The 23,649-nt window shown below is 37.6% G+C and overlaps 1 protein-coding gene across 1 annotated transcript in view; it reads right to left on the minus strand.

Annotated features, from left to right (window-relative positions):
- Positions 1–23,649, minus strand: part of LRP1B (LDL receptor related protein 1B) — a 794,792-nt gene that overhangs the window by 114,736 nt on the left and 656,407 nt on the right. The window contains exons 49-57 of the mRNA XM_061444942.1: positions 18,378–18,500; positions 16,407–16,526; positions 13,968–14,096; positions 12,887–13,009; positions 8,881–9,021; positions 7,603–7,790; positions 7,199–7,382; positions 5,142–5,227; positions 1,207–1,329 (exon numbers count right to left, since the gene is read on the minus strand). Coding sequence (XP_061300926.1) covers positions 1,207–1,329; positions 5,142–5,227; positions 7,199–7,382; positions 7,603–7,790; positions 8,881–9,021; positions 12,887–13,009; positions 13,968–14,096; positions 16,407–16,526; positions 18,378–18,500 — 1,217 coding nt within the window. The remainder of the gene's footprint in view (positions 1–1,206; positions 1,330–5,141; positions 5,228–7,198; positions 7,383–7,602; positions 7,791–8,880; positions 9,022–12,886; positions 13,010–13,967; positions 14,097–16,406; positions 16,527–18,377; positions 18,501–23,649) is intronic.

Below are 23,649 nucleotides of genomic sequence, written 5' to 3' on the forward strand. Positions count from 1 at the left end.
AATATTCATATGAAAATTAAATGCACTCCCCCCACCCCCAATTTTTACTTTGAATTTGGCATCTTATTTGAATAAAATCTCCATCAACATGACACTAGTTCTGTAAATTGCAAAATATTAATGAAGGAAAAAAGAAATACCCTCTATGCCCCCCAACCTAAATTTCTTCGAATGTTTGTTCATAAAAAAATAGGTCAATATTATTAAATCATTACAAAGCAATAGCTGGCAATTACAACTTTTTGACTGGGAAAAGCACTCAAGGATTTAATGGATTACGGATTTTGAACCTCACACTTGCCTCTCTCCTAATTTTTTTAGGCTTTAGTTTTACCTCAATGGAATCAGAGTACCATAAGTTATGCTCGTTCACATGTCTTTAAAGTTCTGAGAACAATTACTTCCATGTGAAGGATGCAAGCAAGGTTCACTGATGGTAGTCAATGTCAAACCTTAACCCTTAAAAAGACTGAAGTTGGTGTGCACTGAGTATGTGCCAGCTCATGTACCAAACTGCAAATGAAAAATAGAAATCTTTTCTCTCTCTGCAGAATTTGCTGGTGTACAACGAGGGTACAAAACTCTCAGACTAGGTTTCCGCTTTTTTTTCCATGTTTAAGAAGGTCAGGCATAAGTGAATAAACAAAGAAGAATTCCTTACTGCTTTCACAAATTCAGAGAAAATGTCTTGTGAACTTATTCCACTACAAAAAAAAAAACCAAAACAACAACAACAACAACAAAACAAACAACAAACCAGGCTGTGCAGAAACTGGAGCACAATTTTGCTCTGGATTATTCATAGCAAAGACATGAAATTTTTTTCATTATCAGCATAGTGGAGGTGAGAGAAACTGAAGACCATGGAAAATTGTATACAAAGAAATAATACATATTTAGACAGCTTATACCTAATTATACCTCTTTTTTCCTTGGTAGCTGGTAAACCACACTGAACTGCCAATTCACTCAATTGTCATGTCATAAGGAATTTAGCTTGTAAATATAGTCTTCTTAATCCTTATCTGTACTTCAAATAAGATACAAAGGCGATTAAATTAACTTTTACTAGTACTTGCTAGCTTATGCTCTGTTTGTATGTATACACCAAAACCTTAAAATCTGGGTTAAAAGCATGAAGGAGCATTTCCTCAAATTGCAAAAAAAAAAAAAATTTTAGTAGGGAAATTATTAATCCCCATTTACCTTGATCTCGCTTCCGTTTAAGCACATTCTGTTTATGCGACTGCCATTTGGTCTGCTGGAATCAATCCAGTAGATGAATTCTTCTCTATAGTCAAAGTCTATTGCAATCACATTGTTCAACCCCTAAATCCAGAAAAAAAAAAAGACCATTTATTCAAATGTTTGAATACCAACTGTTGGATAGCATTCAGAATATGAGATACATTGCATGTAATATTCAAAATGCTTCATTTTACTGACTGCCTATATTTGAAGTACATTGCCTGTAAATAATCAGAATAAGATAAAAATGTGTAACAGAAATATGGTGATGAAGAACTATCTCACTTCAAAAATGCAGATGACATGAAACTAAAGAAGCTTCTCCATTTTTCCTTCTTATTATTAAATTGAACTTTAGCAGTAAATGCTTTAACTTTTGCTTCATTACTGTTAATTACTACCTTTGGTATTCCTTTGGAAAACTAGGTAATATTCATTTTAGAACAAGAAACCTGGAAATTTATGAACTTTGTCTAATGACAGCATTTCATTGTTAATATAAATTAATCAGGAATTCCAAGCTGTGATGTTCAAAAAACCATGAATTTTTATTCCTTATTTAAAATTTAGTCTTAAATTTTTAGATGCTATATTACACTTTACTGTGCACATATATATGTGTATATACACACATAGAGGTAGCTTATACATAAAGCGTGAAAGTTAAGAGATCCAGGCATCTTGAAGTCTCCTATGGCTCCAATTACTAAGCCAAATCACTGCATGAAAGAGCAGTGATCATACCTGAGGTATTCCTATAGGTCAGAAAGAGCAGTAATATAATAATGGCTTTTCATCCCAAACCACAGATAAGAAAGGAAGGGATTGCACTCAGTCAACGGTTCTTACTTCCTTATCTGAGAATAGGAAAGCCTTGCCCCACAATCTGCTTAACATTCTGATATGTAGTGAAATCTACACTTAATGTAAAAAGATGTGACTATCAATGAAAGATGGAGCAACAGTGGTAAAAAGAAGTGATACAGTTTGCACTTCTTTTAAAGCAGCAAACTCGGTTAATCAATACCCTTATCAACTCAACGACATTCTACTCGTGCATGGATCAGAAACCTCCCTTGTTAATGCAATTCATAGCTGCAGAGGGGACTGTAGAGTGCTGGACTAGCCAACTCTAAAATAAACAACTAAGAACAAAAATATTTGATTGTGAAAAGTGATACATTTTTTTTCTGCCTACTACAGTGTAATAATGTATATCTACCTTTTGATCAAAACGCAGAGGAAAAAGAGTGATTAGGCTGCATAAAGTATTATTAAAGAAAGGCTGAAACAATACAGTGTTGAAGGACCACTCTCATTTTCAAAACTCACATAGGATCATATAATGGTTATTGTTGGAAAGGACTTTAAGATCATCCAGTTCGAAGCTCCTGCCATGGGCATGGATGCCTCGCACTAGACCAGGTTGCCCAAGGCCCTGCGCAACCTGCCCTTGAACATTGCCAGGTGCAGTGATCAAGATGTGAATGAAGCATTCACAACTTCCTTGGGCAGCCTGTTCCAGTGCCTCAGAACTCTGACAGTAAATAACTTCTTCCTTATATCTATCTAACCTAAATCTCCCTTGTTTAAATTTGAACCCATTTGCCCTTTGTCTTATCACTATAGTCCATGGTAAGAGTCTGTCTCTGGCATCCTTGCGTACCATATTGTAACAAAATCAGCTGCAGCTCTGTCAGTCAAAACTCTGCTCCAAAATACTTTTTCTGTCTCTTTTTCTATTGTTAGCATAAATATGCCTACAGATAGAGCCTAACTCCAAATTCTTAACAAATGAGACAACAGGGGAATGAATACAGAAGACTGTAACAAATTGATAACATACTAGAAATCAAAGTCAGTAATATGTGAAAAATTAGCTTTATATCTATATACAACACCATAAAAGTTTCTTAAATATTGATAATTAAGAAAGAGAACTGACTGCCTGCAAATCTTTCAAATATTTTATTTTAGTTCAGTTTTGTTCCAGTATTTATCAGGACATCAACTGTGAGTAAAATTATTTCTGTATATCTGCAATTGAGTTGTTTGTCCAGACATCTCCTCTTTGTGACCTACATGACACTTTTAAGTCCTCCTAGTATAATTGTCATTTCTCATGTAATCTCCTTGTTTTCAAACATCATCAGCTGCATTATTCTCTCATCTTAAACCTGTGGTTTTATTTCTGTTGCAAATGCCATATGGTATCCCAGGCCATGATTTGTGTTGCCTTGGTGCCCCAATTAAAAACTGAAGGTAAAAATCACAGCTAATGATGAAGAAGATTCTATCTACCTACTCTGTGGAAACCCTAAGTATTTTGATAATTAGGAGTAAAGGAAATGGAAAGCAAAGAACACACACAGGGCACAACTCAAACACTTGCACTATTTATGTATATTTGGAAGAAAAAAAAAAACAAAAAACCAAAACAAAAAGGCCGGCACATAACAACTCAGCAACGTCTGAATGTTCATATCTTTTCAGCTCCTATACTCTGAGTTTATATGCACAACTGCTAGAATGGCAAAGCACAGATCAAATCCACAGAGAAGGGTGGGTCTGCTCCTTTGCCAGAGCAGCTCTCTTTATTTGTTTCATCTGTTTGACTTCTAAGAAAGAGCTGATCCATCATAACATTGCAAGGACAAAAAGATGTCCTTATGATGAAGACAGCCCACCTGTTCTGCTGATATAGCTCCCTCTTTTGCTTTCAAATCTGGATGCTTTCAAAAATGCCATATTTGTAGGATCGAAGGCCAGTAGGTTCAATAGCAGAGGTATTTATTAGACTCATGAATAAATATGATATGGAAAACACAGATTCTCTTCCATGGCTGGAGCTACATGGCCTCTAACATGCTGAAGAGGAGTCCATTAAATTCAAGACTAATAAAGCTCTGAGTCAATCTGTCAGCACCAACCATAAAGAAAAATTATTTTTGCTCCCCTCTTTTCACAGGCTTCTATCAATAGATACACCAGCAAAAGAGGAGAGGCAGTGAGATGTAAAAATGAGAGGCAGTCAGAAGGATTTCAGAAGAACAAACAGACTTTACCATAATGCTTGTTATGCTTAAATAAAGTCAATGTTCAATGTAAGATGGTTAATTTTGTAATTACTGTTGTGGAGACCTAAGTGCCTCTATTGTGACATTAAGATGTGCAACTTACTCTCACAAAAGTCACAAAAAGCCTAACGATATTCACTGGCAATAACTGTTTTTTCTAGTATTTCTACAATTGATTAATTAGTACTTATGGAAATAGATGCTTTTATTAAACATATTTTGGAACTTTTATCTATGGTAAGTAACTACACTTAGGTGAAGCATAGAAGCAGAGGAGAAACTGCTAAAATGACAGCTCTGTATTTACTGGATGACCTTGTAATTTTTGTAGTTTTTTTTTCACATTGTTTTTCCTGTCATAATAATTTAATGACTGAAAAAAGCCCCAAATATTTAGCCAAAGATACAAATTCAAGTATTGCAATACTGTAAATCTTGTTATTGTCTATCTAAATAATAAAAAAAAGATTTGGATTATGACAGTAAGTAGCCCAAATAATACAAGGCCAAATAGGAGGTTCTCTGGCTTTTTTTCTTTTTTTTTAAGTGAAATATACAAATTGCACAAAACGTATTGTGACAGAAGAGGATCACAAATAACGTAAGTTTTTTAGTACATCAGAATGACTGATTAAACAACTGCCTGAGCTTTCACCACATGAAATTCAGATAAAATATTACAAAAACTCTGAAGATACTGCAGTTGTTCTATGATGCATACAGTGCCAATTATAGGATGATGTTTCTGTCAGTTGCACACTTTAGAAAAGAATAAAAGTATTGAGTTAAACTTAGAGCATGGTACTATGATTATACCTGTTTCAACAAAGTGTAGTTGGATCCATCAGTGCTAATTTTTCTGATTTCATGATGATCAGCCAGAATTAAGAAAGGTTCCTCATCTAAACCCCAGGAGAAAGAATACATTAGACTAGCTTTTACGTTAATTTATGGAAAATCAGGAATACAATGCTGAAATATGGATGGTTTGAAAAATAAATGTTACATGCTCTGATCAATGTTATGGATGAAAAGAATATTTAAAACATTCAAATGTTCCAAGAAAGATCAATGATGCAGTATAAAAATGAACAAAGCAATCAATTAGTATATCTTTCAATGTAAGTTGTTTGGGTTTTTTTTTGCCTTTGTAAGATGGGAACCATACTGTATTTTATCCTAACTTGATGTCAGAGATTGAATTTGAAATATATTTCATACCACTTGTTTTAATTTCAACATTTACTTTCAAATTTTCACTAAGGCTATTTGTTACGGCTGGAAACCAAGCATGTTTTGACCATTCTTTTTTTTTTTTTTTTTTAAGATTTCAATACCCTGAACAGTATAGACATAAAGAAACAACTGTTTGGACAAACCTTGATTCTCTAATTCTGAACTGAAGCCAGATTCAGCTTTTTTTACCCCTGGCTTTCTAGCTTAAAAAGATATTTCTGTGGATTCTTATTCATGCCATCACTTACTTTGAAACAGCTCTGACACTGATACATGTAATAGTAAAAAGAATAAAAAATCTTTATTTGAGCTCTATTAACAGAGACCTCAGCTAAAATTAATTAAAAAAATACCAATAATAATTAAAAATGTGTTAAAGGTTTGTACCTACTGCTAATACATGCATGAATGTAATATGTTGTCCAGCCTACTCTGCTCTTATACTGAATACATTGTACCACCTTGCTTGCATTTTATGTTCAACTCTTAAGACAACCAGTTCTTAGAAGATGCGAGACATCATCCTCAGCACTGACTTAGTGCTTTGCAGAGGATGGCTGTAACACTCTGCTGTGTTGTTAGAAGCTCAAACCAATTTATGCCAGAAATTGGCATTAGGCCAAAGACCAATATGTTGCCACCTCCTTGCAGTGTAACCACAGCATGGACTACTTTGTCATGGTCATTTCTGAAATCTACTATATTACAACTCCAATAAACTCTGTTCCAGCTCCCCTTCACGTGTGAGTGATCTATGGCTTCTAAACATACAAGTGGCTTACAAGGTGTGACACGGGAGCAAAGCAAAAACCAGATACTACATTTCTGCCCTCTCTTGTGTTTCCTCTGGTTACTTGGGGAAGCACCTGAGACAGAAGTGTAAGGTGGGCAGAGATTCCAGTTTTGTCATGTAGAAAGAAAATATAAGGGGGTTTTATATTTAAAAAAAAACCCCACCAAACAACTTTGTGTAAGGATAGAATAAGTAGGAGTCTTCTCAAGCCAAAGATTGCCTGCAGTATGAAGGAAATCCAGCAGAACACAGATATGGGGGTTTTGTTACTTTCCTGTTGACATTTTGCTCTTCCTTTCACTGATCTAGCAAATCTCACTCACTGAAGCACATAAAAATAACATCAGTGGTATAGACAGAGGGGTGAAGAAGTAAACAACATTCTTATGTATCTTGAACTTCACCGTGTATTATATGTAAGTCTAGAGGATTTAATATGTTATAGGAATAACAGATTTTGCAATTTCTATTAAATTTTCCTATTTCTCCTTTTCATACCAGGAAGTCTGAAAGTACAGTCTAATTTTTAAAGTTGATGAAATAAAACAGCACGAGCATTTTAAACACTTATCATAAACATACTATTATCATGTGACCCATTAAGTGATGTATTTTAACTTTCCTAATACTTTTTCCTAATAAAGTTACTTAGACTTTCATAATACACTCTAACTATCCACTACCAGTGATTTGAGCAGAATACGTACTAAAAATAGAACTTATTACTACATTCAGACATTGAATCACATTCTTATTGTTTACTGAAGTAGTGCACTTCAAAGTAGCTGTTTATCCTGCATAAAAGGGTTACAGAGACCATGGGGCTATAGTATTTCACAAATACCTGAAAGGGACTTGCAGCCATTTAGGTTATCAGGTTGTATTTCATACCCATATGCACACAAGCATTTGTAGGTTCCATATGTATTGATGCATTGCTGGCTGCAGGGAAATCCAGACAAACATTCATCAATATCTACACATGTTTTGCCATCATCCTTCAGCAGAAATCCGGGCCAGCATTTGCACTGGGAAAGAAAACCAAATACATACAATTTTAATTAACGATTCTATTTGTTACCTTGCATACTTTCTTCTGAATATGCTACAATCATAAACTTTTTCATCTAGTCTCAGTTTTTCAAGTGTCATCTTAATTACTTTGCTGTTTACACTGTTTACAGGCAGACTCAGTAATTAAGAATTAAGAATTTGCATTATATTACACCACATTTTTTAATTATTCACCTTGTATCCAACAGGAAGATCCTGACAATCTTGAGAACAGCCGCTAACTTTCTTACTGAGGCATTCATTAATGTGGCAGCTTTTCTCATCAGATCCATCACTACAATCTTCTTTGTTATCACAAACATCACTTTGAGGAATACATTTACCATTTTTGCACATGAAAAAAGAACTGTTACATGACTGCTCTGGAAAACAAAAAAGAAAACACAACTTGGTGTGGTCTATTACTATTTGAAATAAATTTTCTCCTGGAACAGCTGCAATGTATGCATGAAAGATGAAACAACTGTATAAATTTCTTATTGATATTATTATAATACCGTTTTACTTTGCAGTATCTTTAAAGGTTATCACTCTCCTAGAGAATGTGTGAATACGTCCAAATTATTACACCCTCCTGCACATTTGTTTTCGTATAATTGAGAATCCTCTACCTTATCTCTGCACAAAATATAATTCGACAGTTTACAAAACTTAAAAAGCATGGCTTCTGTCCCCTGTGGATGCTGAGGGGTTCAGTTAACATGTCTGAGAACTGTGCATACATGCTTCTTCCCCTGTTTGGCAAAACTCGAATATGTCATTTCAGCTACTTTCAGGGTCTTCAAATTAGAATTAGAATCCTTAAATATAAGGCAGGCATGTTGGTTTTCCTCAAAGCAAATGAATGTTTTCCATCAAAATTAGTATAAAGGACTGGGCTACTGTCCTTTATCTTTCTTGTCATAAGAAAACGTCTTTCAAAAGCTACAGAATTGAGTTATTATATGCAGACCAGGATTCATTTACCTCTCAAAAACCAGTCAGACTGCAGCAAACTTATTCACGTCATTAGAAAATACCAATAAAACCAATCATGTTTGGCCAGTAATTCACTTATACAAATAAATCAGTGTTTATCATTTATAGGAAGAACAACTTTATGCCCCCTTTTGTATGATCTCCTTTTGTGTGATGAATATATTAAATATAGAAAACATTCCCAGGGCAAGCTAGAAACTCTGGCAATTATTACACTAATATCATCGTATTTTACTTCTAACAAAATTAATGCGTTAAGGAAACAGCAATCATCTTACGCTACAGGAAATGGTGGCTTGACCTTTGGGAACTGAGGTTTTGTATGCTTAGGACTAACAACACACTCTTCTTGCAAGACATAAGGAATAACACCATGAAAGCACTGGAGAGTTAAGATGCAAGTTTTTACATATGCTTATCTACAGTTCTAAACCACAGTTTTTAAAAAAATTATTCAAAAAATTAAAAACAAACCTGAACTTTTGCATTTCATGTTTATAGGTCCTTCATCAGAATGGTCTGGACAGTCGAAATCACCGTCACACTGCCACTGAGAATTCAAGAGGCATCTTCCATCAGCACAGGTGAACTCTCCAGGACGACAGTGACGATACCCTAGAAATACAGCAACCCGTGACTTCATGCTTTGCTTCATACTTTTAGCATGAAGTTTTGCACATAATAGGCAATATAAGTAAAAGTATCTTTTGTTCCATAAAGAGATACACATATGCTTATATGTGTCTATCAGCGAGAGAAATCAAGTGTCTCTTATGCAGCACAACATAGTCATGAAGCAATACCCACATATGTAAAATGTGTTCATGATGCTCTCAATCATAAATACATTTTCTTTTAGGTGTAATTTAACTTTCTGCTATTATTAGGATATGCTAGAAATTACTACAGCAAACATTTGCCAGTATTCTTTACTAAATGCTTTCCCTTCAAAACATGCAGAACTTTAGTAATTTTAATCATGCTATACATGCATTTTCCAAGATGGTCACAAAATCGGTACATATAAAATGCATACATTTCAAAAATTAAAGTGGATTTTTAACAGAAAATCATAATATATAACGAAGAACAGAAATCACAGACAGGCATTTGCTTCTTAGAACACAACTGTTTAGCCTAAAGTTAAAAAGCAAAGCAATGGAAAAATTTAAAAAAGATAGCACAACTTTTTTTTTTTTTTTTTGGGGGGGGGGGGTATTTAGTTTTGAAACATGAAAGTTGAAAAATTCCCAGTGGGAAAATCACCTTCTATTTGTAAAATATTTACTTGTAAAATTCATTACACTAGACCAACTACTAAAAAAAACTATGTTCCTGTTTGGGAAAGTATAGCTTTCCCTGTACTCTACATATATAAATCCTGCCTCAAAAAAAAATCTGTAGTCCTTTAGATGATTCTTGAAAGGAAACCTTGATTTAGTTTAAAACTCAAGAGAGCATCTCTTGTAGCTCAGTATTCTGTCTCTGACAGCAGCAATGGGGGATGCAATTTATGGATAATGTATTTTGTTCCCATGTTCACCCCAGCTTGAATAATTGCTTTTTTGTTTTGTTTGTTTGTTTGTTTACATGTAATTATGAAGATTTCACTTAAAAGATAGGATTATACAATAGAATCAAAACTTGTATCAAAGAAATTTTGAAGGATTAAAATGATTGTGAACTTTAAAAATCTGTTTAGCTACAAATTCTGTAAAAAGTAAAAAGTTGTTACTATAATCACCAGTCCCAGTTTTATATTATATCTGAATAATATAACGATAATATACCTTTAATGATATAAAGTGAAACAAACAAACAAACTAGATTTGAAAATTGATTCCCTTAATTCAGCTTTTAGGAATGTATTTCAAACCAAATATCATCCCATACAGTAAACTGGCTGCTGAAGGGTATCTCTTTTCTTTTTTTGCATATCAAGATGCAAAGGTCTAGCTCTAGAATCTCACAGAGCTATGATCAGTTTGCACAGTCTGCAGTCAAATCAGAAATCACAAGTTTAAATCTTGGTGATTTTATATTTGTTTGTTTTCACATCCTGACACCTTGAAAAATATATTTTGGAATTTGATTCCTACTCTTTACAACCAGTTCCCTTTCCCATAAAAGAATGTATAACGAGTTTACCATACTAGTCACACACTAAGATGTGTATTTGATTACTAGCTAAAAGAACATTGCATTGGAGCCATGCAACACGTAACAAATGTTGCTGTAGATTTCAGTTTGCTCAGTGGAAATTAAATAGAGACAGTGCCTGAAGGCAGGTCTATACCACAATTAGACCAGATTTGTACATCCTCTGCTTCTGTTGCTGTTTCCCCCTTTTGTCTCTTTTCAGAAGTATGTCAAACTATCATTATTTATTTGTCAGTATTTTAAGGCACCATGAATGTATATGATGCTGCAGTAAACAAATGAAATATACCATCAAGAAATTACAAAAAAAAAAACCAAAACAAAACACCCAAATCCCCACCTATAAAAAGTTTGTGACTGTTTCATTTAAATACTTATTTAAGAATTACAGCATGCTTCCAAAATCTCATCAGAAAGGTTCTCTTACTCCCCTCACCATTCAACTCAATCATGTTGTACTAAACAGATGAACAAATCCATAAGGAGTCACTTTATGTAAAGGGTTCTGGCTCGTATAAACTATCACTAATGGAGGAAATAGTTTAGTTTCATTATTCTGTGGAGCCACACTCAGATCATACTTTTGGCAAAAGGGCGAACCACATCTGTTAAGATAGCAAAGTATAACAGCATGTGCCTTGAACCTGTCAGGATGGGTACCTCAAGTGGAGTTGCCTATATAAGCTCATGGAGAGCTACAGCCTTCTGAGGATTAGTGGGCACACGTGCTAGGAATCCTGTGTCCTGGGCTGGCACAGCAGGTGCACTTAATTGTGCTCTGTGTGTGTCTGGGTGCTGAGAACTTCCAGGGATTAATTATAAACTGGAGATTGTTTAGAAACCCATAAGATATATCAACATTTTGCAGGCATGATTTACTTTCTCTGTTGCTGCTACTGCTACTGAATGTACAGTTCACTGATTTCCAAGTCGTTATCTTGCATCAACAAATCAACAACCTCCTTTGATCCTGATTTGGTTTAAACTACATGAACAAAGCAGGTTTTCCCTACAATAGCCTGTTGTTGCAAAGTTCTCCTTTCAGAACAGCAGGTAGTTTACAGAAGTAAAAAACAAATGGAGTTTGCTAGGAGAGGTGTGTTTGTGCCTTTCTTTCTTCAAGGATCCAGAAGTCCATGCTGGCAAGTGGTGTGGCACAGTAAGAGAGAACCAGCAGACTGAAACAGCAAGTAATGAGAACCCACTATCCACACGATGTATTTCAGGATTTTACTTCATAGAATCACAGAATGGTTTGGGTTTCACGGGACCTTCAAGATCAGCTAGTTCCACCCCCTTGCCTTGGGAAGGGACACCTTCCACAAGATCAGGTTTTACGAAGTCTCATCCAACCTGGTCTTGAACATCTCTGCAGCTGGGACAGCCACATCTTCTTCTCTGGGTAACTTATGCCAGTGCCTCACCATCCTCACAGTAAAGGATTTCTTCCTTGTATGTAATCTAAATCTCTCCTCTTTCATTTTAAAGCCATTCCCCCTTGTCCTATCACTGCATGCCCTTGTAAAAAGTCCCTCTCCAGATTTCTTGTATACCCCTTTAGGAGGAAGGTTGCTCTAAGGTCTCCCTAAGCCTTCTGTTCTTCTCCAGGCTCAACAACCCATCCTCTCTCAGCCTGTACTCATAAGACATCATCTTCGTGGCCATCCCCTGGACTTGCTCCAAAAGGCCCACATCTTTCTTATGCTGGGGGCCTCAGAGCTGAACACATTTCTGTGGGGTCTCACAACAACAGAGTAGAGGGGGAGAATCACCTGTTGGACATGCTCCTTTTGAGGAAGCCCAACATACGGTTGGCTTCCTGGGCTGCAAGTGCACACTTGCTGGCTCATGTTGAGCTGCTCATCAACCAACACCTTCTTCAGCAACCCCAAGTACTTCTCCTCAGGCCTGCTCTCAATCAGTTCTGCACCCTGCCTGTATCTGTGCTTTGGATTGCTCCAAACCAGGCTCACATTAGGCTTTCTCTATTCTTGTGGATTTCGTGCCCACTACTGGCTGAAGTGTTTTAACTGGCTCAGCTTCAGAGGTTTTTCGAGGTTTGCGGGGTACTTTTTCCACAGCAGTTCACTTGGCTTGGCACTGCTTATTATTAGAATCAACTATAAGACACAACTATAGCAAATAATTTGTCACTGTAGCTCTAGCTTTGTGTTAATACCAAGTTGTATTCAGTAACGCATAATTTAAAGTTGACTTTAAAACAACTTTAAAAAGCAAAGAGCCTTCTTTTTCAGTAGCAGAAGGTCTCACAGTTAACAGTCTGAGATTTGTCAAGTTACTCTACTTTTTTTATACTTGCCACATTCCAGAGATTCATCTGATCCATCTCCACAGTCATCATCATGGTCACATACAAACTGTTTGGGAATGCAGACTTTGTTATGGCACATGAAAGCATTCTCGTCACAAGTGTTATTAGGAGCTATGGAAAATACAGTACATAAAGATAAATGAAATTGAGAAAAGTAAGATATACACTCATTTTCTTACAGAAAGCTGAAATGAGAAGTAATTAGTCTGAGTGGATTCAATGGAAATAAATGTAACTTTTGAGTCATGCAAAGAGCACCATAGAATTGAATAGCAGACAAAGCCACTCATCTCCACATAGATAGCTAAAAAGTAAGATCGCATGTAATGCAAGACAGAGGTGTCAGAAGTTTATGCTGTCTATAAATAACCTAAGGTATGCCTCCAAAGAAAATAAAACTTGGGAATTACAGATGTCCTTACTATGTTCCTCTGCTCCTGAACAAAAGCTCTTTAAAATCCATAAATACTCAAAATATAAGTCAGCCTAGAAATGGTGATAGAATATGTATTCAGTGGTGAGACCATACTACAGTATTTTTAACCTATACCATTTTTATATACATTAATAAAATAAACTCCCTAATGAAACTATTACTAAAATCCAGACACTTTTAATAGGAACATATCTCAGAAGACTGGAACTAATAGCTTATAGGTCAAGAGATGTCAAGTTCCTAACAAGTAGCCAGAGTAAATTGGAGACAGAACTGTGTCTCCTTTTTTGGTGCACAACTCCCCTGACATGCAGAAGAATTTTCTTTGGGAAAAGCAATAAAACTGCATGGTCAATAATGAGGTAATTTTCATTAGTAACCATGTTGTATAGTGTCTGTGTTGTGGCATACATACTGGTCTTCAGCTGATGTGCCTCAGTATCTATTAGTAAAATGGGAAGAAGTTAGGTTGATTAAAATATTGAAGAATCACGGTATGCATGCCCGCATGTGGTCCATCAGTCTTTACTAACAGTCTTGACAGTAGAAGAGTACGATGGCACAAACACAAACAGCATCTGACTATTGTAAAGTACTAAGAAAATAAATACTGTAACTTTTTAACATGCATACCACAGCCTGCTGTTGACAGCTCATCACTTCCATTAGGACAGTCTCTTTCACCGTCACAAAGCCAGTGTTGGGGTACACAGGCATGCGAGCCCAAGCAACTGAACGTATCTGCTGCACAGGTCACTGAACCTGAAAAAGCATTACATGTGAGTCTTGAACAGGTTCTGATTTTTTTTTTCTTTTATTTTTAAGGTAATGCGCAATGCCTAAGGTTTTTTATTTTAAAATAAAACTGATTTTTTGTTCTGCACAGTATGATAAACATACTATCTGAGAATGTATGTTATAGTAAAATTTTGGCAATCTGCTAGTTCTTCTATTCTTTTCATTTATTCAGTCTCTCAAATTTCTGCAAGGAAAATGTATTTACCATACTTCATGGAAACTATCCAGCTGTATAACTTTTCAAGCCAATTTTGGCATTTACATTTGACTGCATGTTTGAACCAACTGAAGGAAGGAACTAATCCTTTAAATCAAGTAATCCTCGCACCACTGTACTTTATGCCAGGAGGTGAGAGGTATCCAAAACCCACATGAGTCAGCCCCATGTAGAAGAGAACAATGGGTACCAAGTACAGTAGTAGTTGGAGTAAGGAAATATCTGACAGTTCTAATGCAAGTAACTCAATGTACTGTTTGGCTTTTTTTTTTTTTTTTAATAGGCTTTTCTGCAGATAAGAAAATTATGTCCTAGGATTGGTTTTACCCTGTTTGAAGTAAACTTTTGTGAAATCTGTCATTTAATGTATTCTCTTAGATAAGTTACATATACTTCACGGAATAGAAAACAGTGTATATTTTACCAATTTTAATTATAAATCAATTAAGTAGTAAAGCAAATTAAAAATCTTTTTTTTTTGTGCTATTCATGCAAGAGAGACAATTTTTGCTTGCTTATACTCATTTGCCATTTTTTGACGCTTCTGAAGTTAAAGTTTACGTTAAGTAAATACTGATTTTTTAGGACTGAAAAATCTGAAGTCAGCTTGATCTCTTTTTTCTTCTGAGACTCTGAAATTCAGATCTGCCCCTGTTCCTAGGGAGAGATACAGCCTTAACTCTCACCTCCTCATAACTGGTGTAGGCCTCTTTGAGAGATGGCCTACAGTTTCATTGGTGGGCTTTCTTCTTATAAGAGATCTTCAATGTATTGCAAGACAAGATATCAAAAAGCAGTAATTCTGAACAACCTTAGAAAAAATAGATTATTGTTCTGCATTGACACTTCGCAATTTGGTGGTCTTGATTTTCCTCTCCCTTTTTCTATTTCTTGCTCTAAGTTTCCTATTAAGCTTTGGGCCTTAATGTTTCTTAGGTCTTCAGGTTCTTATAGAACAACCTGAACAACCTTCTATAACCACCTTCAGGTTGTTATAGAACAACCTGAACAACAGTCACTGATGACGTGCTTGTCTTCTCAATTCCCACCTTCTTATTTTCCTAGGGGAGAGAGGCAGAGAAAAATCTTCCTTTTCAAACAGACACTGCCTCCAATACCCCAGTCATCAGGATGCCTTCAATACCATGAAAAAAAATGTATAAATGTATTGTAGATGGATGTCAACTTGAAGTTAACTTAGTAATTAATTCATACTTTGCAATATTAGAACAGCGTAATTTCCACCATCATCCTTTTCATTTGCTGGCATTTCTACATCTGTGTTTGATTAAGAAACCACTTTAACAAACCATAGTTCTGAACATAAGCTAAAGAGATTTCTTCCCTATCTACTCAACACTTCTAGTAAAGTTATCAACAATATTTTTATTGTGGTATCACATATGAAATATGGAAAAAAATACTTTTTGTGGGATGGACTTTAAGTAAGAAGGGTTTTGAAAAGAAAGTATCTAATAGTGAAAAGTTGCCATTTTACAAAGAAAATCCTAAAGTACAATACAAATAAGGATGGAAACAATATTGAAACTATCATGAAATTGACAGCATGACTTGACACAATGTGATTTTCTTTTGAAAAGAATTCATTAACACTTTTCCAGTCAGCTGAGCCCCAGAATGAAAGTAAAATCTTAAATCCCTTATGCAATTTCAAGGTTTGGGGCATTTGAGATTAATATCATGCTAAAATATGCTTATGGCTGTATGTACAAAAATTTAAAGGGAATAAGAGAAAACTGGAGAAAAGAAGTAGCTTTAGAGTCTTCAAGCACATACCACTGAAATGCAAAACTTAAATAGTGATACAGGGGTTTTACCTCAAGGATGGGAACTGAACAAAAGTTTGGTTCTTTTGCCCATGCTGATGTGCCATTCCTACCTTCACTGACAGACTACACACAAATCATATAGACCCCATAAAAAGGTATCTTTAAAGTATGTGCTCTTCAGAGATGTACTTTCCACAACCTTCTTGGATCACTGAGTCTTTCAGAAAGCATGATCTGACGATACAGAACTAAAATTCTTCTACTTACCACAAATTGCATCACTTTCATCTAAACCATCTCCACAGTCATCCTCACCATCACAAGTCCATTGCTTGGAGATGCATTTGTTTGCAGAGCAAGCAAACTGATTCCATGAACAAGATGAATCTGGGAATAACATCAGCCACTACATTTGTTAGCTTCACAAAAGTACTGCATTCCCTGTATTTTCTAGCATAGTTTAGGTATCTCCACACTGTTCCTATCTGTCCTCCCAGTTTTAGTGTATGAAAACACTCAAACACAGTATAGTCCTATTTAGGATTTACCAGTTTGTCTAAGAGTCTGCATTCACATTATAATAAATAAGTAAAAAAAAAAAAAAAAAAAGTAAATATCAAAACACTCAAAACACATTCACCTCTTTATAAAAATTTCACTAACGGGATGGGGATATTTTAAAAGCAGAAGTTGGGTTTCTGTATTTCACATGGATACTGTAACTATAGTGGCTTATTGTGGCTGCTTTATTTTGGTAGTAGGTCCAAATTTTCAAACACAGCCTTCTTCTAAGTATTGCAGCATTTAATGCCATCTTTAAAATATGTTATTTTCTCTCACAAGAAAAATTACTGTGTGTTTTCATCTCTCCCATAAAAACTGGCTAATGGGTTTTACAATATCACACATAAGTATACATACATTACTAAATCTGGAAACATAAACACTGAGTTACATTCGCATCATACACTGCATTCAACATACACTTTTGTATACATTGAAAATAATGGCATGCTTCTGCATTTCAAAAGTAGCCTGCACAACTCTTCTAAATAAATGCTATTATTATGACCTTTTCTGAAAACTTCAAATTGTCCACTTCTCCAAGATTTTCTTTGAAAATAAAATTTATTTATTTTTAACTGATATTAACAAATTAAAATATTAAAAATAAAAAGAATTCTAGTTAATGCAATCTGAATTTATGAGTATTGTAACAAATACCTCAAAATGGGTAAGAGCCATAAGTAGGCAAAAAGTAATTGACTAAACCCCTTTCCCTTTCTCCCACAAAAAATTGGCTAATAGGTTGCATAGAAATACATATGTGTAATAGAACTTGGAAATATGCAAAGTTACAATTGATGAATGTTGTCAACAGAAAACCTTGTGATTTTCATAGTGCACAGTTGCTAATTTTGAAGTTAAGATACATATACACTATGCAAACTGCAAACTAAACATGTAAGCATGTTAGTAGAAAACTGGGTCATGAAGAGAGTACCGTATAACTTTCAGTCATGTTAAACAGTGAAGCATGAAAAAAGAAAAAAAAAAAGGAATAGACAAGTTTAGGATTTTATTTTCAGGTTTTATTTAAATAGGGATACTGCTTTTTGCTGTTCTTATAAAATGTAATTATAGTGATAATCCATTCAGTTAATCCATACAAATTTAAAAGACTAGATCCTCTATGAGCAAAACCGCAAAACCAACCTGCACTGCTCCTCAGTTGGGCGGAGTTCAAGAATCTTGACATTCCCTTGACCCTTAATATAGCTCACAGAGTTTATGCTGTATTTTATTCACATCACTTTTGTTATTTTAACTATACCTGTATGGTCCCTGATGCAAAGAAATATCTATTTTTATGTCATAAAGGTATATTCTGGTTACTTCCTGTTGAGGTCAAGATACTGATATAAACTGATTGTATTTACATAACTGTCCTAATGAGGAGTTATAAAGAATTAGTGAAATTGTTAAATATGAAAACAATAGAAAAGTCTGCATACAAACAAATCTTTAGGAGGAAAAAAAAAAGAGCTTTTATTCTAGCATGAGATTGGGTTTAAGATATTGGCAGCATGAAGCATTAGAGAGTTGAATCTGAAAATAAAGCATTAAAGCCTGTTTTATATAGCTCTATATTCAATCTCTGAGATATAAACACACACTTCTTTCTGTTTTCAAAATGCATTACTAATTATAGAAATACAAATAAGATGAAATGCTCACCACAGTGCAATTCATCTACTCCATCCTCACAGTCTTTCTGCCCATCACAAAGCCAGGTGGTCAGAATACATCTTCCACTAGGACAACCAAAATAATTTTCTGCACATGTGGGTTTGTTTTGAACTGTGATAAAATAAAGAATGTAATGTAAAATGGTCTCTACTAGTATGATTAGGAGACTAATACATTTCTGCTAAATTGCTGAATACTAACGGACAACAAAGTGTTTGTGTCTAAAAATGGAAAAAAAAAACCCAAACCCAAACCCATTTATACTATTTGTATTCATAAAAATTAGAAAATAGTGATAGCTAAGTAGTTTAGGGAGCTATGAGAGTTCATTTATTTAGATAAGAATCAGAGCACAGCTTTAAACTAAATTAAAAGGACCTATAGAGAAAAGTAATTCAGTTTACAGGTTTTGAGTTCAGGTAGAACAACGCTGTTTGTTGGCGTACACCAGCTTAAGAAATTGTCTTTCTGCCATCACCTACAGGATAAACTAATTGTGGTAGTATTTTTGTCACATTCACTGTGATGAGCTACACATCTGATGTACATACTAACTGAAGCCACACCACTGATGTTGGAGAAAGAGATTTAGGCTTCATCACAAATTTAAAAGAAGTTCTTCCTTGCCATTTTAATTTGTAAAGCATGAAAGTCATTGAAGATTGTACTTCTATGAATCCTTAGAAAACAGACATGAGGAAAATAAATATATCATATATTAGTTTCATAACAGAAGCACAAATATTAGTCTAATGAGTGACACAGGTTATTTTCAAAACCTTCAGCAAAGCATTTGCCTGGGAATACCCAGACAATATACTCCATAAAGTAGCATTGGAGATCATTGAAGCTCTCTGCCAAGGTTTCTATTATTCCCTTAATGCACAGGGCTATTGACACTGTTTTTTCCCCCCTCTCTCCCTCTCTCTCTCTCTTAAAAAGAAAGTAAGTTATCATATTTATGGCTTTTAGAGATCTATGAATAGAAAAGAAAGAAAAAGAAGTGAAATGTCTATGATGACTGGGTAGATATTCGAGGTCGTCTAAGTATAGCTACCATTAAATAAGTATTTTGCCTTAATTTTCTGTAAGAACAATGACACTGAACAAAGACTGTTAATGGGAATTATATTCACAATAGAAACACAACTCCAAAACTTAATGTGCCAAAGTTGGTAGGTTTTAAATGAAATGACAAAGGAAATTACATGTAGGTTGAATGGGAACAGTATTGCTTCAAAGTAAAGGGAGGAATGACCCAGGCAATTAGTCACACATGAAAACGATGGAACATTTTGGCACGCATTTGAAAGACAGAATAAAGTAATACAAAAGAACGAACAATGGAATAAAATGCAACATTAATTTACTTATGCAACATCAGTTTACTGAAGCTATAGCACACTGCCTTCAAGAAACCCTATAGGTTTGGGGTTTTTTTGGTCTATACGCAAAGGGAATACACTAAATCTAAGATATTCTGAGCTCAATGAAACATTATATACAGCTAATTCAAAAGAATTAATAGATAATCTGGAGAATATGGAGATTAGAATGGGAATCATAATTTAATATGCATCTGCCCTACAGGACAGATGGAAGTTCTCAATATTAGGTTCATTGACGTTAGAGCTGAAGTCCTAGGTTCCTTCTGGATCTTGGTAATATTTTCACCAATAAAGTTGGTGATCGGAGCTAGCCTAGCTAGAGCCACAGCAGGCACCCTTCAGCGACCGCGAGGGTCAACGGAGATTAGGAAAATCAGAGGGGATAGCGCAGAGACATCGCCATTCCCGACATCTCCCGAAGCCCCAGCAGCCCTTGTGAGAGAGAGGCTGACGTGGCGGGGGGCGTTCCCACGGTGACGGTGACCACTCCCCTGCTGCTTGCCTTGAAAAAGCCTTTGAGAGGGCAGCGACCGGGCGCAGGGAGAAACAAGCAGGTCGTGTTGCTGGTGTCCCAGACTGCGCACCAATATGGTTGCCTCCAGAAAGAGAGCTTGCAGTAAGGTAACTACAGCAACTCAGACAGAGACCCCGTCCCAAACAGTGGCTGTTCAGGTCTCTGGGTGTAGGGAGTGCCAGAGCCTGCTGCTGCCGGGGGAGGGAGGACGGCATTCCACCTGCGTGAGGTGTGAGCAGGTAGAAGATCTGCTTAGCCTGGTGGCAAGACTTAAGGAGGAGGTTGAGACTCTGAGGACTATCAGGGAGTGTGAAAGGGAGATCGACTGGTGGAGTAACTCCCTGGCGTGCCAGTCGGAACGGTTCCAGGGAGATACCCCCCAAAAGGGGAAGGACCCCCTGCCTTCTCACACAGAGGGGGATGGCCTGAGACAGCCCCTGCCCTGCAGCTGTTGCGCAGAGGTAGGGGACCAAAAAGACGACAAGGGTTGGAAGAGAGTTCCAGTTCGACGTTGTGGGAAACCCTCCCCCCTTCCTGCCCTGCTTCCCCAGGTGTCCCTCCATAATAGGTTCGAGGCCCTGGATCTTGAAGGAGAGGTAGGTGAGAATGTGGGGCAAGGCCAGCCCACAAGGCCACATAGGAAAAGGCGGTCGACTTTGCACCTCAAGACTGCCTCTGTTAAGAAAGAAAGAAGGGTCATTGTAGTAGGGGATTCCCTTCTGAGAGGAACAGAGGGCCCGATATGCAGAGTTGACCCTCATCATAGGGAAGTGTGTAGTCTGCCTGGAGCCCGGATCAGGGATATCACCAGGGCGCTCCCCAACCTGGTGCACCCGACAGACTACTACCCGCTGCTGGTCTTCCAGACAGGTGGGGAGGAAGCTGCTTCCCGCAGTCTGAGGGGGATGAAGAAAGACTACAGGGCCTTGGGGCGGATGGTGAAAGAGTCTGGGGCTCAAGTGATCTTCTCCTCACTCCTTCCATCTTCCACTGATGATGTGGGAAGGAATGGGAAGATTCAGTTCATAAACGATTGGCTTCGAGACTGGTGCTACAGGCAGGGCTTTGGATTCTTTGATAACAGCTGGTTTTATAGGGCACCAGTCTGGACAATGACAAGTGAGAAAGGTTTGTCTCACAGAGGCAAAAGGATGCTGGGGCACGAATTAGCAGGGCTCATTTGGAGAGCTTTAAACTAGATTCGAAGGGGGATGGGGTTGTTGCTGGGCTTGCCCCAGTGGGGCAGCGCTCCAGAATTAATGAAGACTGGGAGGCCTCCTATAATCCTAGGGTGAAATCGGTGTGCTCAGCTCACTCCCTGGAATGTCTGTACACCAATGCGCGCAGCATGGGAAATAAGCAGGAGGAGTTGGAAACCTGTGTTAAGTCAGGAGATTATGATCTGGTGGCAATTACAAAGACGTGGTGGGACAGCTCACATGACTGGAATATAGTCATGGAGGGCTATGTCCTTTTCAGAAAAGACAGGCCAGCCAGGAAGGGTGGTGGGGTTGCTCTTTATGTGCGGGAGGAACTACAATGCACCGAGTTCTGTCCAGGGACAGATGATGAGCGAGTTGAGAGTCTGTGGGTGAGAATTAAGGGGCAGGCTGGCAGGGGGGATACTGTTGTAGGTGTCTGTTACAGACCACCAGATCAGGGTGAGGAAGTTGACGAGGCCTTCTACAGGCAGCTGAGAGCGGCCTCACATTCACAGGCTGTGGTCGTCGTGGGGGATTTTAACTTCCCTGATGTTTGCTGGAAGGACCACTCGGCAACCCAGCCGCAGTCCAGGAGGTTCCTTCAGTGTATGGATGATAACTTCCTCCTGCAAATGGTGGATGAGCCGACCAGGAGAGGAGCGCTGCTGGATCTCATCCTCACTAACAAGGAGGATCTGGTTGAAGCAGTAAGGGTTGAGGGCTGCCTTGGTTGCAGCGACCACAAGATGGTGGAGTTCAGGATCTTGTGTGGTAGGACTAGTAGAATACCAAGTAGAATTGCAACCCTGGACTTTAGCAGGGCAAACTTTGGCCTTTTCAAGCAATTGCTAGGGGAAATCCCATGGGCAAGGCTGCTTGAAGGTAAAGGGGCCCAAGATAGTTGGTTGACATTCAAGGACTGCTTTTTCCGTGCTCAAGATCGGAGCATCCCGACACGTAGGAAGTCAAGGAAGAGGGCCAAGAGACCTGCGTGGATAAATAGGGAATTGCTGGGTATGCTCAAGTGGAAGAGGAGAGTTTACAGGTCATGGAAGGAGGGGCTGGCCACTTGGGAGGAATATAAGGCTGCTGCTAGAGGATGTAGGAAGACAGCTAGGAGGACTAAGGCCTCCTTAGAATTAAACCTGGCGAGAAGGGTCAAGGACAGCAGAAACAGCTTTTTCAAATACATGGCAGACAAAACTAACACCAGAGGCAATGTAGGCCCACTGATGAATGGGATGGGTGCCCTGGTGACAGAAGATAAAGAGATGGCAGAGTTACTGAATGCCTTCTTTGTCTCTGTCTACTCTGCTGCAGGCAGTCCTGAAGAGCCCTGTACCCCTGAGACCTTAGATGAAGTCAGGTCAACGGAACGGTTTGCCTTAGTCGATGAGGAATGGGTTACAGATCAGTTGAGCAATCTGGACATCCATAAATCCATGAGTCCAGATGGGATGCACCCGCGGGTGCTGAGGGAACTGGCGGAAGTCATTGCTAGACCACTCTCCATCATCTTTACCAAGTCTTGGGAAACGGGAGAGGTGCCTGAGGACTGGAGGAAAGCAAATGTCACTCCAGTCTTCAAAAAGGGCAAGAAGGAGGACCCGGGTAACTATAGACCGGTCAGCCTCACCTCCATCCCTGGGAAAGTGATGGAACACCTTATCCTTGGTGCCATCTTAAGGCATATCAAGGATAAGAGGGTTATGAGGGGCAGTCAACATGGCTTCACCAGGGGGAAATCATGTTTGACCAATCTCTTAGCTTTTTATGAGGAAATAACACGGTGGATGGATGATGGCAGAGCGGTGGATGTGGTCTACCTTGACTTCAGCAAAGCATTTGACACAGTCTCCCACAGCATCCTCACAGCTAAATTGAGGAAGTGTGGACTGGATGATCAGGTAGTGAGGTGGACTGCGAACTGGCTGAAGGAAAGAAGCCAGAGAGTTGTAGTCTATGGGGCTGAGTCTAGTTGGAGGCCTGTAACTAGTGGAGTGCCTCAAGGGTCAGTACTGGGACCGGTATTATTTAATATATTCATCAACGATTTAGATGAGGGAATTGAGTGTACTATCAGCAAGTTTGCTGATGACACTAAGCTGGGAGGAGTGGCTGACACGCCAGAAGGGTGTGCTGCCATCCAGAGAGAC

Source organism: Pezoporus flaviventris, unplaced genomic scaffold (assembly GCF_033815535.1).
Source record: "Pezoporus flaviventris isolate CSIRO_AGI_PZ_B2104156 unplaced genomic scaffold, CSIRO_AGI_Pfla_v1 ptg000001l, whole genome shotgun sequence".
NCBI lineage: Eukaryota > Metazoa > Chordata > Aves > Psittaciformes > Psittacidae > Pezoporus > Pezoporus flaviventris.